This window comes from Dendrobates tinctorius, unplaced genomic scaffold, assembly GCF_039654945.1.
Source record: "Dendrobates tinctorius isolate UK_male_01 unplaced genomic scaffold, ASM3965494v1 ptg000258l, whole genome shotgun sequence".
NCBI classification, from domain to species: Eukaryota; Metazoa; Chordata; class Amphibia; order Anura; family Dendrobatidae; genus Dendrobates; species Dendrobates tinctorius.
The window spans coordinates 3,286,015-3,302,671 of NW_027361925.1; the positions used below are offsets into that span (position 1 = coordinate 3,286,015).

Below are 16,657 nucleotides of genomic sequence, written 5' to 3' on the forward strand. Positions count from 1 at the left end.
ACACTGTCTGTATAAGGGGTGGTCCTCACTAGGCCAGCTCGTCCTGGGAGGGTTGGTGCCACGACCCAGAGGGTCCACTCCAGGAGTCGTCACAGTTATGTGTATCGAGGAAATCATCCAGCCCTTTTTTAAAAGTGGTCATAGTGTCGGCCATTACTACCTCTTGTGGTCAGCATTCCACAGTCTGACTGCTCTAACTGTAAAGAACACTTTCCTGTTTAGCTGCCAGAATCGCCTTTCTTGCCCCCTGGTCCTTAGTATGGTCCTTGGAAAGAATAAGTTGGGTGCCCATCCTCTATACTGACCGCACATGTAAATTGGATCTCTTCTGAGGTATCTTTTTTCTTAAATAAAACAAGCCCAACTTTTCCAGCCCCTCATCACGAGAGGCCTCCATCCCTTAGAATAATCTAGCTGTCCTCCTTTGAACTTATTCTAACTTCTGAATGTCCTTTTTAAAATGTGGAGCCCAAAACTAGATCCCATATTCTATATCTGGCTTCACCAGTGAGTTATAAAGGAGTAATAATAATACGTTGGGATCGCGGGATTTTTTTCTCTGTTTTTAAACATCTTAAAATCTTGTTTGCTTTTGCTGCTTGATATGGAGTACTGCTGCTCAGCTTACTTGCACCCAGAATACCCAAGTCTTTCTCTTGTACTGTAGTCCCCAGTACACACTCATTTAACGTATATGCAGCTTTAGCATTACTCCGTCCTAGGCGCTTTACTCTACATATCTCCTGAGGACACCGGATCACTGCTCTATCACCACCACAGATGAGGACACAGGATCACAGCTGTGCCACCACTACAGATGAGGACAGAGGATCACTGCTCTTTCACTGTCCCAAATGAGTGCACAGGACCACAGCTCTGTCACGTCTAATGTTTGGGTGAATGACAGCGGTCAGTGCTAGGGTAGATAATAAAAGGCAACAAGTGTAGTAGGTGGGCAAAAGGTAGTGCTGGACACTTGGGGGGCTAGCTCGGTCATCCTTTGATGACAGCTTTACACACCCGGCCATTCTCTCCTGCAGCTTAATTAGTCTGTCAGCTGGAATGGCTTCCAACAGTCTTGAAGGAGTTCCTGGAGGTGTCGAGCACTTGATGGCCGCTTCGCCTTCAGTCTGTGATACTTGGCTAAAACAAGTCCGTTCTAGTGATGAGCAAATGTGCATGGATAAGGTCTTATTGGAGTAAGCTTGGGTGTTATCCGAGTATCTTGTAGTGCTCGTATATTGTGTTCACGTCCCTGTGGCTGCAGAGGTAAAAATCTGTAAAATCAATACCGCAGGTCAGACAGCCACGGTTCCCACGCTCTCTGGTTCCCACGCTGTCAAATGACCGCGTGAGCCCACAGCTGTGATCGGAGGTAAAAAGTTTACCACTGGTCACTGGCGTTGGCTGATGGGACTACTATTCCCATCAGCCTATGCCTCCAACTGCTAATAACAGCGAGAGCAGGCAGCAGCATTCAGCAGCCACTGCCTGCACTCCAAATAAATAAAAGTATAAACAAAATGGCATAGGTTCCCTGTATTTTTTAATAACCAGTCAAGTAAGACTGACAACTGCAGATTGCAACCCCCAGCTGTCAGCGTAGGTAAGGCTGGTTATCAAGAATAGAGGACTCCCCCCAAGGCGCATTATTAAATTATTTGACCGGCTGTTCATACTTGCCCTGTTGTAATGGCAAGGGGGGTTCATATTTGTGGGGTTGAAGTCACCTTTTTATTGTCCAGACAGCTTAGTAATGGAGAGGCATCTATAAGACACCTACACATTACTAATCCAAAAGTTATATGGTAAACACACAGCAAATAAAGTCCTAAACAACCATATTCTTAATCTGTCCCACACCGTAATCCATGTCTGGGGATAAACAGTTTTCAACCTGAGAACCACTGGTGAATGAGCTACTGCGAGCGCAGCGTCAGTGACTACTGGTGACATCATCAAGGTCACCTCCGGTCACTGAGGCTGCATATTCCTAGTCGGGCCAATGAACTGCGGTGACCTTGGTGAGATCACCGCTCATACAGTGAGGAAGTGTCTCACAGTGCAGCGGTGAATTCACAGCAGTTCAAAGGGAGATATTTCTCCTGGTGAACTCAGCGCTGCGCCATGAGACTTTTTCTCATTGTGCTAGTGGTGCCCATCATAGTTCAGGGGCCTGCTCACTGTAGCTCATTCTTCTCTGCTTCTCAGCATGAACGGTCAAATGATGCCACCGTTCATGCTGAAGAGCACATGTCGCACAGATGGATTATAGCGTGGGACACTATGGATCCCAGTCATCCCTCCATCATCCATCCATTCCTCCAAACATCTGACACCGCCTCAGTGATGTCACCGCTAGTCAATGACGCTGTGCTCGCATCAGCTCATTCATCAGTGGTTCTTAGCCTGGATGGTCGCATCTTGGCACTGTTCAGGTTGAAAACTGTTTAACCCCAGGCATGGATTACAGCGTGGGACAGAACGACTGACCGGTGTGGGATACTGTTGTTTTTTATTTTTGTTACAGGAGACGAGGAATTAGGAATGGAATTAGGCGCTAGTTATACTCACCTGTGTTTGTTATTTTTAAATAAAAAAAAAAAGGAAAAGTGTGTTTTTTTTTTAATTTCAAATAAAGGATGTTATTCTTGGCTGTGTCTTTATTTACAATATAACTATAGGATTAGTAATGAATAGGTGTCTTATAGACACCTCTCCATTACTAAGCCGTGGGCTTGATGTAACCAGACAATACAAAGATGACATCAACCTCACAAATATGAACCCTACTTGCCACCGCTAGGGCAAGTGGGAAAAGTTGGGCAAAGCGCCAGAATTGGTGTATCTAATACATGCGCTTTTGCTGGGTGGCTGCAGGCTGCTATTTTTAGTTTAGGAGGGGGGAGAAAGGGGCTATATCCATGGCCCCTTACCAGCCTGATAATACCAATCCCCAGCTGTCTGCTTTAGCTTGGCTGTTTGTCAAAAATGGGGAGACCCCATATTTTGTAAATATTTAAAAAAAAAAAAATGGCGTGGGGACCCCTAGATTCTTGATAACAACCGTGATAAAGCTGACAGCTGAAGATTGCAGCCCTCAGCTGTCAGTTTTGCCTGGCTGGTTATCAAAAATACAGGAGAACAAATGCTGATTTTTTTACCTTATTTATTTAAAGAGCAGGCGGCGGCTGATGGATACTCCCATCAGCCACCGCCCACTCTCGCTGTTATTAGCGGCAACAGGCGTAGGCCAATGGAAGTAGTAGTTCCATCATCCGACATCAGTGACCAGAGGTAAACTTTTTACCTCTGATCACAACTGCGGGCTCAAGCTGTCATTTGCCAGCGTGGGAGCCACGGCTGTCTGACCCACGGTAGAAACACTCAGTGTTCGGGGGGACAAACCCGAACAGTAACATGGACTTCCTGGTGAAGTCAGTGCTCGGGGTCATGCCCGAACAGTAGGTGTTCGGTATAGACCCCGAACTTTACTGTTCGGGTTCGCCCATCTCTACTAGTGACTCCGCAAACTGACTCATGAGGCGACATGCTCATTGGAAGCCATTACAGATGATGACCTGATGAAGCTGCTTGATAAAATACCAAGGCAAATCAGTTATAAGAGTAAAAAGGGGGGTACACTTAGAAATCTAAGGGCTAACACATTTATTTTGCTCACATGTGATTTTTTTTTTTTTTACTCCTTGGGTTCATTCATGGTTTTGCTAACTTCAGTCTGAAATCTACAATGTGCATATTCCAAGGAAAACCATTGCATGGACAGATGTGTCCGAATCTACTTAATACAAAAAAAGGAAACATTTTTCACTACTAAAAATTAAAGTAAAAAAAAATACACAACTGGAATTGACACATCTGGAATGACCAGGCCATAAAACCTGGCCATAACACCTGTGAATGGTGAACACCGTAAAAAACAAACACTAGAATAAGAAAAAACATGTCAAAAAATGACAAATTTAAGGCTAAAGCAACATTTTACTTTATTAATCACTTTGTGATGTATGGCGATTTCTTTTGAGATTCTAACAATTCAGTTTGGACATTGCTAATTTAACTAGTGTTGCTAAAGTTTAACATTACAGCGACAAATTAACCAAGTACAAAGTGTCATGGGCAAATCTCAATATTACTGGATTTGGAAAGAACCTTTCCAAAGTTACACATCAGATTTGAAAAATAGGTCTTTGTCGGGAAGGTCAAACCAGTCCAAATATTGCACAGACTAAGGGCCCCGTCACACATAGCGACTCACCAGCGATCCCGACAACGATATCAACTTGTCAAGATCGCTGGTGTGTCGCTACGTGATCGCTGGTGAGCTGTCAAATAGACAGCTTCACCAGCGATCAGCACCAGCGACGTCGAGCGGGCACGTCGCTGTGTAGGTTAGTTACCAGCGCGCTGATGCATGGAGCTGGTAACCATGGTACATATCGGGTTTCTAAGCAGCGCACGTCACTTAGAAACCCGATGTGTACCTTGGTTACCAGCTCCCTGCACCAGCGCGCTGGTAACTAAGGTACACAGAGGGTTTCTAAGCACAGCGCGCTGATTAGAAACCCTGCGTTTACCTTAGTTACCAGCGCGCTGATTACTGATCGCTGGTCTCCCGCTTGTCACACGCAGCGATGCGTGCTGGCCAGCGGGAGACCAGCGATCAAAAAAATGTCCAGGGCTTTCCAACAACGATCAGCGATTCCGGCAGGGGGGCCGGTCGCTAATAGCCGTCACACAGAGCGATCTCGCTGGTGAGATCGCTGTTGCGTCACAAAACTTGTGACTCAGCAGCGATCTCGCTAGCGAGATCGTTGTGTGTGACGGGCCCTAACTCAGTCCAGGGAAATGACATTTAGCCAAGATTAATAAACCACAAAATGAGTACTTGTCCCTGTAACATCTCATTTTGTCACATTCGAGCTCTAGCACTCACCTAGGCCGTACTCAACAGTTTCAGGGTCATCATTGTCCCCTTCTTCGCTCACCTTTCGGAGGTGTTGTAAGTAGGCGTCAGTATGGAATGAAGCCATCTCCTCCATGGTAGCAACCTTAGGTTTGACAACCCTTTAAAAACAAGACAACTAGTAATGAGTATAGAAAAATCATATTATAGTAAAAACCTACAGTTATTAGTGTATTAAAGGTTTGGCTCCGCTATACCACAAAAGTAGACAAGGTAAGCGCTCACCAGGGCTCACAACAATTCTTAGTTATTTACTGAGTCATATTTGGCCTCCTATACTGTACATACAATGCACATACAAGTGTACAGTCATGGCCAAAAGTTTAGAGAATAACACAAATATTAATTTTTACAAAGTCTACTGCTTCATTTTTTCTAATGGCAATTTGCATATACTCCAGAATGTTATAAAGAGAGATCAGCTTAACAGCAATTACTTGCAAAGTCAATATTTGCCTAGAAAATTAACTTTATCCCCCAAAACACATTTCAACATCATTGCAGCCCTGCCTTAAAAGGACCAGCTAACATCGTTTCAGTGATTGCTCCATTAACACAGGTGTGGGTGTTGATGAGGACAGGGCTGGAGATCAATCTGCCATGATTAAGTAAGAATGACACCACTGGACACTTTAAAAGGAGGCTTCATTGTTTCTCTTCTGTTAACCATGGTTATCTCTAAAGAAACACGTGCAGTCATCATTGCGCTGCACAAAAATGGCCTAACAGGGAAGAGTATCGCAGCTAGAAAGATTGCACCTCAGTCAACAATCTATCGCATCATCAAGAACTTCAAGGAGAGAGGTTCCCTTGTTGCCAAAAAGGCTCCAGGGCGCCCAAGAAAGACCAGCAAGCGCCAGGACCATCTCTTAAAAGTGTTTCAGCTGCGGGATCGGGCTACCAGCAGTGCAGAGCTTGCTCAGGAATGGCAGCAGGCAGGTGTGAGTGCAACTGCATGCACTGTGAGGCGGAGACTCTTGGAGCAAGGCCTGGTCTCAAGGAGGGCAGCAAAGAAGCCACTTCTCTCCAGAAAAAACATCATGGACAGACTGATATTCTGCAAGAGGTACAGGGAGTGGACTGCTGAGGACTGGCGTAAAGTCATTTTCTCTGATTAATCCCCTTTTCGATTGTTTGGGACATCTGGAAAACGGCTTATTCGGAGAAGACCCGGTGAGCGCTCCAGTCTTGTCTCATGCCAACTGTCAAGCATCCTGAAACCATTCATGTGTGGGGTTGCTTCTCAGCCAAGGGAATGGGCTCTCTCTCAGTCTTGCCTCAAAACACAGCCATGAATAAAGAATGGTACCAGAATGTCCTCCAAGAGCAACTTCTCCCAACCGTCCAAGAGCAGTTTGGCGATCAACAATGCCTTTTTCAACATGATGGAGCACCTTGCCATAAAGCAAAGGTGATAACTAAATGGCTCAGGTAACAAAACATAGAGATTTTGGGACCATGGCCTGGAAACTCCCCAGATCTTAATCCCATTGAGAACTTGTGGTTAATCATCAAGAGACAGGTGGACAAACAAAAACCTTCAAATTCAGACAAAATAAAAGCATTGATTTTGCAAGAATGGACTGCTATCAGTCAGGATTTGATCCAGAAGTTGATTGAGAGTATGCCAGGGAGAATTGCTGAGGTCCTGAAGAAGGGTCAACACTGCAAATATTGACTTGCTGCATTAACTCATTCTAACTGTCAATATAACCTTTTGTTACTCATAATATGATTGCAATTATTTTTCTGCATGTGATAAAAACATCTGACAAACACACATAAAAACCAGAGGGCAGCAGATCATGTGAAAATATAATATTTGTGTCATTCTCTAAACTTTTGGCCATGACTGTATATACTGACATGGCACAGGGCTTACTCCCTACCTCATTTCCCGGAGCAGTCCGTAGGCTTCGATCAAGGAGTGCACCATGCTGGCCTGGAGGAACAGAAGACTGAGTATCACTGTAAGCCACAACCTGTACCTCATACTTAGGGAGAGGAGATTTATGCTGTGTGCACACGCTGCGGAATCTGCTGCGGATTGAGCCGCGCGGATTTTGCAAAATCCGCAGGTAAATTCGCAGGTCAAAAGACCTGCGGTTTATCTGCGGATTAGCCTGCGGTTTTTCTCTGCGGTTTATCATCGCTACAATGGAGGAGATGGTAAACCGCTGCGGAATCTGCAGAAAGAATTGACATGCAATTCTTTCTGCGGATTTGAAACCGCAGCAAAATCTGCGTGGAAAATTCTGCAACGTCTGCACAGCGGTTTTCAATTCCCATAGGGAATAATGGTACTGTACACCGCAGTAGAAACTGCTGCGGATCCGCAGCAGAATCCGCAGCATGTGCACACAGCCTTAGCCAAAACATAATGAGACCATTTTCAATTTTAATCTTGTTTTTTTTCTTGCTTTGTTTTTAAACAGTCAATATAAGTGTAAAATGCAAGAAAACCCCGACCGTAATCCCCCGCCGCAGTGCTTCCTGACAGTCTCTGTATCTTGTGGTCATGTGTTGATACGCCATTTATAAGAATTGAAAGCCGCACAAGTGTCACAAAATAAAGGTGGTGGTAATTGTAATAAAAATCCATCAACTGATCAGTCTACACCATACAACAGTCTGAAAACTAAAGTAGCAGGACACCAGCACAATGTCCCAGCTTACATGGAGGGCTGAACATCACATTCTGTACTCCGGGCCTGAATAATGTGGAGCCTCATTATGCTGAAGTTCTATTATGTTACCTCTGAAGGCTAGAATAAGTGGGATAAAGGACCGACAGAGGTGTGAGAGACTATTGAACATCTAGGGGAGGCAAAGGAGTGGAGAAAGATCCACGCATTGTGGATTTGTCAGGCAGATAATTGAGTCACACTGGGGTGTGATGAACACTGGGTTGTAAACTCTTGCAACTTTTCAAAGCTTTTTACACTAGAATTGTTGTGTAAAAGATTTGATGAATAGGGGCCTATGGGTCTGAATGCTGTCCAAAAAAAGAATCACAGATGTGTGAATGCACCATAAGTCTTTGTTCACACACCATGTTTTTGAAGCATTTTTTTTAATGCAGGTAAAACCTTCCCTCTTGCCCTATTGCATATAAAACACAGCCATTTGCGGTGGATCACATATGTGATTTTATGGGATGTAATTAGTTATTTACGCTCCGTGGGGAATATGTCGGGTAGTTGTAACCCTCTGTAATTTGGCAGGAGACCAGGGTGGGGTCCGACCAGGTGATGTTCCCTATCGTGGCCATTTGGATGTCCTGTAATAACCATTTATCTGTGACCATTAAATCAATTCTGGGGTAGCCTCTACGCGAGTGTGAGTGGAAGGTATAATCCCGCTCGGAGGCGTGCAGAACCCGCCAGACATCATAGAGTTCTTCCTCTACGAGGGTCTGAGAGAGTGATCAGGTATTTTCTTTCTTTTGAGAAGGTACCGATTTATCAATATTAGGACAGCGGGTGATGTTAAAGTCCCCACAGACTAAGGGTATGTGCACACAGTGCGAATTCACCTGCGGATTTTTCCACGTGGATTTGCCAGCGGTTTGACACCTGGACAATGGAACAGGTGTCAAACCGCTGCGGAATCCGTAGAAAGAATTGACATGCTGCGGATTTCAAACTGCAGCAAATCCGCGTGGAAAAATCCGCACCGTGGGCACAGCGGTTTTGAAATCCCATTGGCTAACATGGTACTGTACATTGCTTGCGGATCTGCTGCGGACGTGTAGGGCCAAATCCGCTGCGGATCCGCAGCAGAATCCGCAGCGTGTGCACATACCCTAGCAGGTCACCTTTTTTAACTTTTGCTACTACCGCCAGGGTGTCTTTAAGAAATAGAATCTGCTTGGAGTTAGGGGTGTAAATAGAGACAATTGTGTAGGTCTTGTTATTTATGCTGAGAAAATAAACACAAAAAACACAAATATCCTAAAATAAAAAATTTAAAAAATAAACTGCAAATAATGCATAAAGGTAATACTAATAAGGATATTTAGTAAACATAATTTTGATCAAAAGAATATACAAGCCATCCTGCCATGTCAAGGCAACCCTTGTGAGACAGTCCTACTCTAGTATTAAAACCTTTCCACTTGTCAAGTGATGTGAATGTGAACAAGGACCGAGGGACTGACCCACCAGTAATAGCATAGGCCAGACAGGATGGATTTTCCCAGCTCAGAAACAGGGCGGTCACACCCTTATATGCACTGAATGCACAATGAAATGAATAAAATACTGGAGTCTGAACTGAGAAAGTACCGTATTTTTCGGACTATAAGATGCACCGGACCATAAGACGCACCCCAATTTTCAGAAGGAAAATAGGGAAAAAAATAATAATGTGTCAAATGGGGGTCCGTCTTACAGTCCGAATTCAGCTTACCTGGGAAGGGATCCGGCACAGGTGGAGGAGTGGTCACAGGGGTCATTCACTGGTCCAGGCTGGTGCGGTGGCGGCGGCTCTGTGCTGGGGCGGCTGGGCTGTGCTGGGGCAGCTGGGCTGTGCTGGGGCAGCTGGGTTCTGTTGGGTGAGGGTGGCAGCGGGCTGTGCTCCGGTGCAGGGGCGGCGGCTCCGCCGGCATTTCCTCGAAGCCCAGAGGCCCCCCCCTCACATTCGTTGCTGGCTGCTGCCATGTTGCGGTGGCCTCCGGGAACATGGACGCCAAGAAGATGGCCGCCGGTCCGGGTACGGCGCATGCGCAGGTTCAGATCACGTCCCAGAGCACAGAGAGCCGCTACCCCTGCACCGGAGCACAGCCTGCTGCCACCACCGCACCACAGAGCCTCGCGGCACCTGCACCAGCCATGGACAGATGTAAGTATATTGCGACCATAAGACGCACCCCCCCACTTTCCCCAAAAATTATTGTGGGAAAAAAGTGCGTCTTTTGGTCCGAAAAATACGGTAAGTTAATGTGTATGCACAATGTAAGTGCATATTTACACATGACCATTAATACAAGTGGAAAGGTTTTAAATACTAGAGTTAGGACTGTCCCACAAGGGTTGCCTTGACGTGGTGGGATGGCTTGTACATTCTTTTAATCAAAATTATGTTTACTAAATACCCTTATTATTATCATTACCTTTATGCATTATTTGCAGTATATTTTTTACTTTTTAGTTCAGGATATTTGTGTTTTTTGTTTTCTGTGGTTAATGGTCATGTGTTAATATGCACTTACATTGTGCATACACATTAACTTACTTTCTCAGTTCAGACTCTAGTATTTTATTAATTTCAATGTGCATTCTGTGCATATATGGGTGTGACCGCCCTGTTTCTGAGCTGGGAAAACCATCCTGTCTGGCCTAAGCTTTTACTAGTGGGTCAGTCCCTCGGTCCTTGTTCACATTCACGTCACTTGACAAGTGGAAAGGTTTTAAATACTAGAGTAGGGACTGTCCCACAAGGGTTGCCGTGACGTGGCGGGATGGCTTGTACATTCTTTTGATCAAAATTATGTTTACTAAATATCCTTATTATTACCTTTATGCATTATTTGCAGTTTATTTTTTTAATTTTTTATTTTAGGGTATTTGCGTTTTTTGTTTTCTCTGGTTAATGGTCATGTGTTAATATGCACTTACATTGTGCATACACATTAACTTACTTTTCTCAGTTCAGACTCTAGTATTTTATTCATTTCATTGTGCATATATGGGTGTGACCGCCCTGTTTCTGAGCTGGGAAAACCATCCTGTCTGGCCTAAGCTGTTACTAGTTGGTCAGTCCCTCGGTCCTTGTTCACATTCACGTCACTTGACAAGTGGAAAGGTTTTAAATACTAGAGTAGGGACTGTCCCACAAGGGTTGCCGTGACGTGGCGGGATGGCTTGCACATTCTTTTGATCAAAATTGTTTACTAAATATCCTTATTATTATTACCTTTATGCATTATTTGCAGTTTATTTTTTCAATTTTTTATTTTAGGGTATTTGTGTTTTTTGTCTTCTCTGGTTAATGGTCATGTGTTAATATGCACTTACATTGTGCATACACATTCACTTTCTCAGTTCAGACTCCAGTTGTTTTTTCTCTTGTTATTTATGCTGCAGACTAGGATGATGTACCTGCCCTCATGGTCCACTATGCTGGTGATTAGCTGGAAAGCGACTATTTTCGATCGCTATTACTGCTCCTCTTTTTTTTTATCATTTGCATGGGGGTGAAATACATTTGGGATATTTCTATTCCGCAGTCTGTGAGAGTCAGTGCTATTTAGGTGGGTTTCCTGAACACATAATACGTCGGCTTTTAGGGATTGGGCCTCTTTCCACAGAAGGGATCTTTTGAATGGACTAAGTCAGACCTTTTACATTAATACTGGAAGTGTGAAGAACCATATACAAATTACACATAAAATCTATATGTCACCACTAGACAATTAGGAAAAATAGGGGAATAACAAAAACCAAATCTTAAATTTGTGAAAAACTAACAGTTTCAAAAATAGAGCTGGGTTCTAAGTGAACCTCCTGGATATGCTCCGCTATCCAGTATATAGTGGGGGGCTAATGGAAACGAAAATTCTCCTATCGTGCCTCCACAGATCATGGTGAAAAGTGTTGTCTTCTGCTTTCTTGTTCATGTCCACTCTTTCCTCAGGGTGGGTGGCTTCTTCGTCTTTAGCGGGGAGCTGGTCTCCTCGTCCACAGTCGCCAGCGACCACCTCTGCAGTAGAGTCATGGCCTCTCGGGGGGGGGGGGGGGCATGACTTGTACGCAATCTCATTGTCCCAAAGGATCTTGGTGGCTGTGGAAAATTCCCACGTTCTGTTCGGGGTGACGGCGGAGAGGTTGGTGAACACCAGGATTCTCTTGAATCTCTCTAGTAGCTCCGGTCCGTCCGCTGCTTCTTTACTGATGGCTTCTTTGAAGTGATAAAAGTGAAGCCGGGCAATTACATCCCTGGGTGCAGAGACGGGGGCATTTTTGGGTTTGGGGATTCTGTGCACTCTGTCTACTATGAGGTCTCATTGCTCTGCCTCAGGGACTAGTGCGGTAAAAAAATCCATTTGGAACTCCTTCAATGCTTCCGCAGCAATGCTTTCTGGTATCCCCCTGAAGCGCAGATTGTTGTGTCTGGAGCGGTCCACCAGCTTCAGTATTAGAGCGGTGATCTCCTCATCTGCCTCATTGTGAGCGTCCACTAAGTGGTTGTGGGCTGTGGTGAATCCCTCCAGCTTCTCCTCAATATGGGTTGTTCTGTCCCCTATGTGCCCAATGTCTTTCTGGAGTGCAGTGAAGGCTGAGGTGATATCACTGTGCATAGCCTGCTTTAGCTCGCCTAGCAGGGACTTTAGTGTGGCTTCTGTGATGGGAGTGGAACTGCCTACTGTTTCAGGTGCATATACTTGCGATTTGTTGCCTGATGATTTCTCTGGACTCCTGCATAGTGACCTGCTCATCTCCCCCTGTGCCTGCTCCATACCGCTGATGCTCAACTCCGGTGAGGTCTGACCTAGCGTCAGGAGATCAGACCCCCCCCAAAGCGCTCCACACTGCCGGCGACCGCATGGTGACTGCTGCGGCGGTCATCTTGGTTTTTCACAGACGCTAGTACAAAGACCGTGATCTTGCCCGGCGCTGCTCCCGTGCTCCTGGTAACGTACCCCATCGCCGACCGGAATGTGCCTGAGGCTGCAGTGAGTATTTTGACAGGGTTCTCCTGCTATTTTACGCTATGAGCCGCTAGTAGTCCGCAGAAGCACGGAGCTAGCGCTGCCTGCGACCGGTTAGCTCCTCATCTGGACACGCCCTGATAGGATTACATTAAGATTGAGAAAAACTAGAAAGGAGATGGAGGACGACAAAAGACATAAATGGACGATAGATGCTGAAAACTATCGTCTTGGTAATATACACAGCGGGCAGAAGGATGGCTCTAAACCCACGATAGGCAGAACATGTCAATATGGAGCAGGTGGTTATCTTCAGAGTCAGAATGATAAGGATTTTTTTTTCTCATAATGTGAACACTGACAATATCATTCTTTTAGACGAACAAATGAGACCATTAGAAAAAAAGACAAAGGAAGGAAAGGGTACACAGGAGGACGGAAAGGGTACACAGGAGGACGGAAACATCACCAAAGATTAAAGAGAGAAAAGAATGAAAGGACGTGTCGTTCCCCCAAGGCAGGCGACAACAAAGAAGTACAGGAGATCTTGTGGTAAATTTGTCATAAAAATTTTTTCTAATCACAATTTGTCTGTTTTGAATAAGGCTTTTCATTTAGCCCAAAGAGCCGTGTTAATAGGTTCAAACTAGAGACTGAACTATATACATTCTTTACATCTATAAAGGTAAAATATTTGAAAAAATCCAACGTCAATGTACACACTCATTCTGATTGTGCCTTACAATTCTCACGTTGCAAAAGGAGAAGCTTTGTGCCAATAGTGAACGGGACAGCAACTGAGGATTTATTACTCCTGTCTGTGATAATGTGAATGAATATACAGTACAGACCGAAAGTTTGGACACACCTTCTCATTCAAAGAGTTTTCGGCATCTGAAAAGCTATAGCAGCAATTTAGTAAGGTCACGGGACCCGACAAGTTCAGTAATCGGCTTCTGTAAAGCTATAGCAGCAGTTTGGTACGGTCAGGGGACCCAACAAGTTTGGTAATCGGCATCTGTAAAGCTATAGCGGCAGTTTGGTACGGTCAGGGGACCCGACAAGTTCAGTAATCGGCATCTGTAAAGCTATAGCAGCAGTTTGGTACGGTCAGGGGACCCGACAAGTTCAGTAATCGGCATCTGTAAAGCTATAGCAGCAGTTTGGTACAGTCAGGGGACCCGACAAGTTCAGTAATCGGCATCTGTAAAGCTATAGCAGCAGTTTGGTACAGTCAGGGGACCCGACAAGTTCAGTAATCGGCTTCTGTAAAGCCATAGCGGCAGTTTGGTACGGTCAGGGGACCCGACAAGTTCAGTAATCGGCATCTGTAAAGCTATAGCGGCAGTTTGGTATGGTAAGGGGAAATGCTAATTATATATTTGCTATAACTTTGCTATTTCATTTAGCACTAAACACATTTTTAATATATAATTAGCATTTCTTGTTATGCACATAATGCACTATTTGTGTCACAGGTCCATAATTGCCCTTTATAATGGTCCATTCTTCTCTTATATATGTCTCGGCATTGCTAGGCAAGCAATTGTCCCGGAGGAGCGCGCTGAATGAATGGGCGGTGACCTGGGTCCGATGACTTCCGGTTCCACGGCATGTTGCGATGCATTGCCAGCTATCACTGGACGGCGCTGCCTCTCTGCATCCCTATACTGGAAGCTGAGGACGCCTTCCTTTTTGGTCATGCGCACATCAGTTAGTGCGCCGATATTCACCCGGACACACGGCTTCCCGATGCAGCTGTATGCCTAATTATATTATCACACTAACCGCTTGTGAGTGGTGATTGGCTAGTCCTCTGTACTTAATACCATGTGATCCCCTAGTCTCATACACAACCCTGAGGAAGAAATGACGAAACGTGCGTTGGGGTGAGGGAAAAACGCCACCGGCACTCTGAACTTTAGTTGGACCTGAACGGACCTACTTTTGGTTTAGGTAATTACATTTTGCGATCTCTTTATGTTTATGCTTAGCAGGAAATAGCAGAAGTAAATTATGTGTAGATAATCAGTGCCATAGCACTTACACTCCGCTTGACTAGTGCAGACATTCGGTGCAATAGTACTTACACTCTGCATGTTAAGCGTCCTATGCAAATATCATCTATTCACACTTGTGAGCAAGTGATTTCATGTGATTATTCTGTTTATAAAAGACAATTTGAATTTATCCTTTACAGCAATTCATGTCGTCACTTGTAAATAGGTCCTTGGAAGACATCCAATATAAGGATATACTATTATTTTGATTTTTTTCTAATTTTTTCTTAATTTTGTAAGTAATCAATATATCCTTATCTTGGTTATATCTATACTGGAAGGTCTACTCATTTATTTGCAAATGTACATATAGGTAATGTGGTGACTGTATTCCCCCTATTTTTTGAGGCACCTTATATATGAATTTGTTGCCAATTGGTTCATTACCTTTTTAATATTAGTTAATAAAAAATTATTTTAAACGAAACCAATTGTTTCATGTGTATCACGCCTATCCTTAAAAAGCCAACCCTCGACCCAACCGCTATGTCCAGCTATCCCCCAATATCGTTGCTCCCATTCGCTTCCAAACTCCTGGAGCAGCACGTCCACGCTGAACTTTCCTCCCACCTCTCATCTAACTTTCTCTTTGACAATCTACAATCTGGTTTCCGCCCCCATCACTCCACTGAGACTGCCCTGACCAAAATTACTAACGACCTACTTACAGCCAAAGCAAACGGACAATAGTCTATACTCCTGCTTCTAGACCTGTCCTCTGCATTCGACACAGTTGACCACTGCCTTCTACTACAGATCCTCTCCTCCTTCAGCATCAAAGGCCTTGCCCTATCCTGGATCTCCTCATACCTTTCCAACCGCACATTCAGCGTCTCCCACTCCCACACCACCTCCTCATCCCACCCGCTCTCTGTTGGCGTCCCCCAAGGCTCTGTTTTAGGACCCCTACTCTTCTCAATCTATACACTTGGCCTGGGGCAACTCATAAAGTCCCACGGATTCCACTACCACCTTCATGCTGATGACACTCAGATCTACCTCTCTGGCACAGACGTCACCTCTCTGCTGTCCAGAACCCCAGAGTGTCTATCAGCCATATCCTCCTTCTCCTCTCGCTTCCTCAAACTCAATGTAGACAAATCTGAACTCATCATCTTTCCTCCATCTCACAGATCTTCCTTACCCGACTTACCTATAACAATCAATGATATCACGCTTTCCCCAGTACCAGAAGTCCGCTGCCTCGGAGTAACCCTCTTTCCACCTCTTGTCACCTCCAGCTCAAAAATATTTCCAGAATCCGTCCTTTCCTCAACCCTCAATCTACTAAAATGCTTGTGCATGCCCTCATCATCTCCCGCCTCGACTACTGCAACATCCTTTTCTGTGGTCTCCCTGCTAACACCCTCGCACCTCTCCAGTCCATCCTTAACTCTGCCGCCCGACTGATTCATCTCTCTCCTCGCTACTCCTCCGCTTGTCCCCTCTGCAAATCTCTTCACTGGCTCCCATTCCCTCAGCGTATCCAGTTCAAATTACTAATACTGACCTACAAGGCCATCTATAACCTGTCTCCCCCATATGTCTCTGAACTAATCTCCCCATACCTTCCCTCATGTAATCTCCAGTCCTCCCAAAACCTCTTTCTCTCCTCCACACTTATTCGCTCCTCACCCAACCGCCTCCAAGACTTCTCCCGAATAGCCCCTATTCTCTGGAATTCTTTGCCCCAACAAGTCTGACAATCAACCACATTTGGATCCTTCAGATGGAACTTGAAAACCCACCTCTTCAAGAAAGCCTACAGCCTGCAATGACCCCGCTACCTATTCACCACTACCGGAGATATCACCCCAACCAACACCGGAGCTGCTGCAACCAACCAACCTACTGTCTCCTTCCCCACCATCCTGTAGCATGTAAGCCCGCAAGGGGAGGGTCCTCTCTCCTCTGTCAATGTCAGCTTGTTTACTGTAAGTGATATCTGTAATTTGTATG

General features: G+C 45.0%; 1 protein-coding gene across 1 annotated transcript in view; it reads right to left on the reverse strand.

Moving 5' to 3' along the window:
- Window positions 1-16,657, reverse strand: part of HDAC8 (histone deacetylase 8) — a 71,245-nt gene that overhangs the window by 48,670 nt on the left and 5,918 nt on the right. The window contains exons 2-3 of the mRNA XM_073558787.1: window positions 6,877-6,929; window positions 4,958-5,088 (exon numbers count right to left, since the gene is read on the reverse strand). Of these exons, the coding sequence (XP_073414888.1) occupies window positions 4,958-5,088; window positions 6,877-6,929 (184 nt within the window). The remainder of the gene's footprint in view (window positions 1-4,957; window positions 5,089-6,876; window positions 6,930-16,657) is intronic.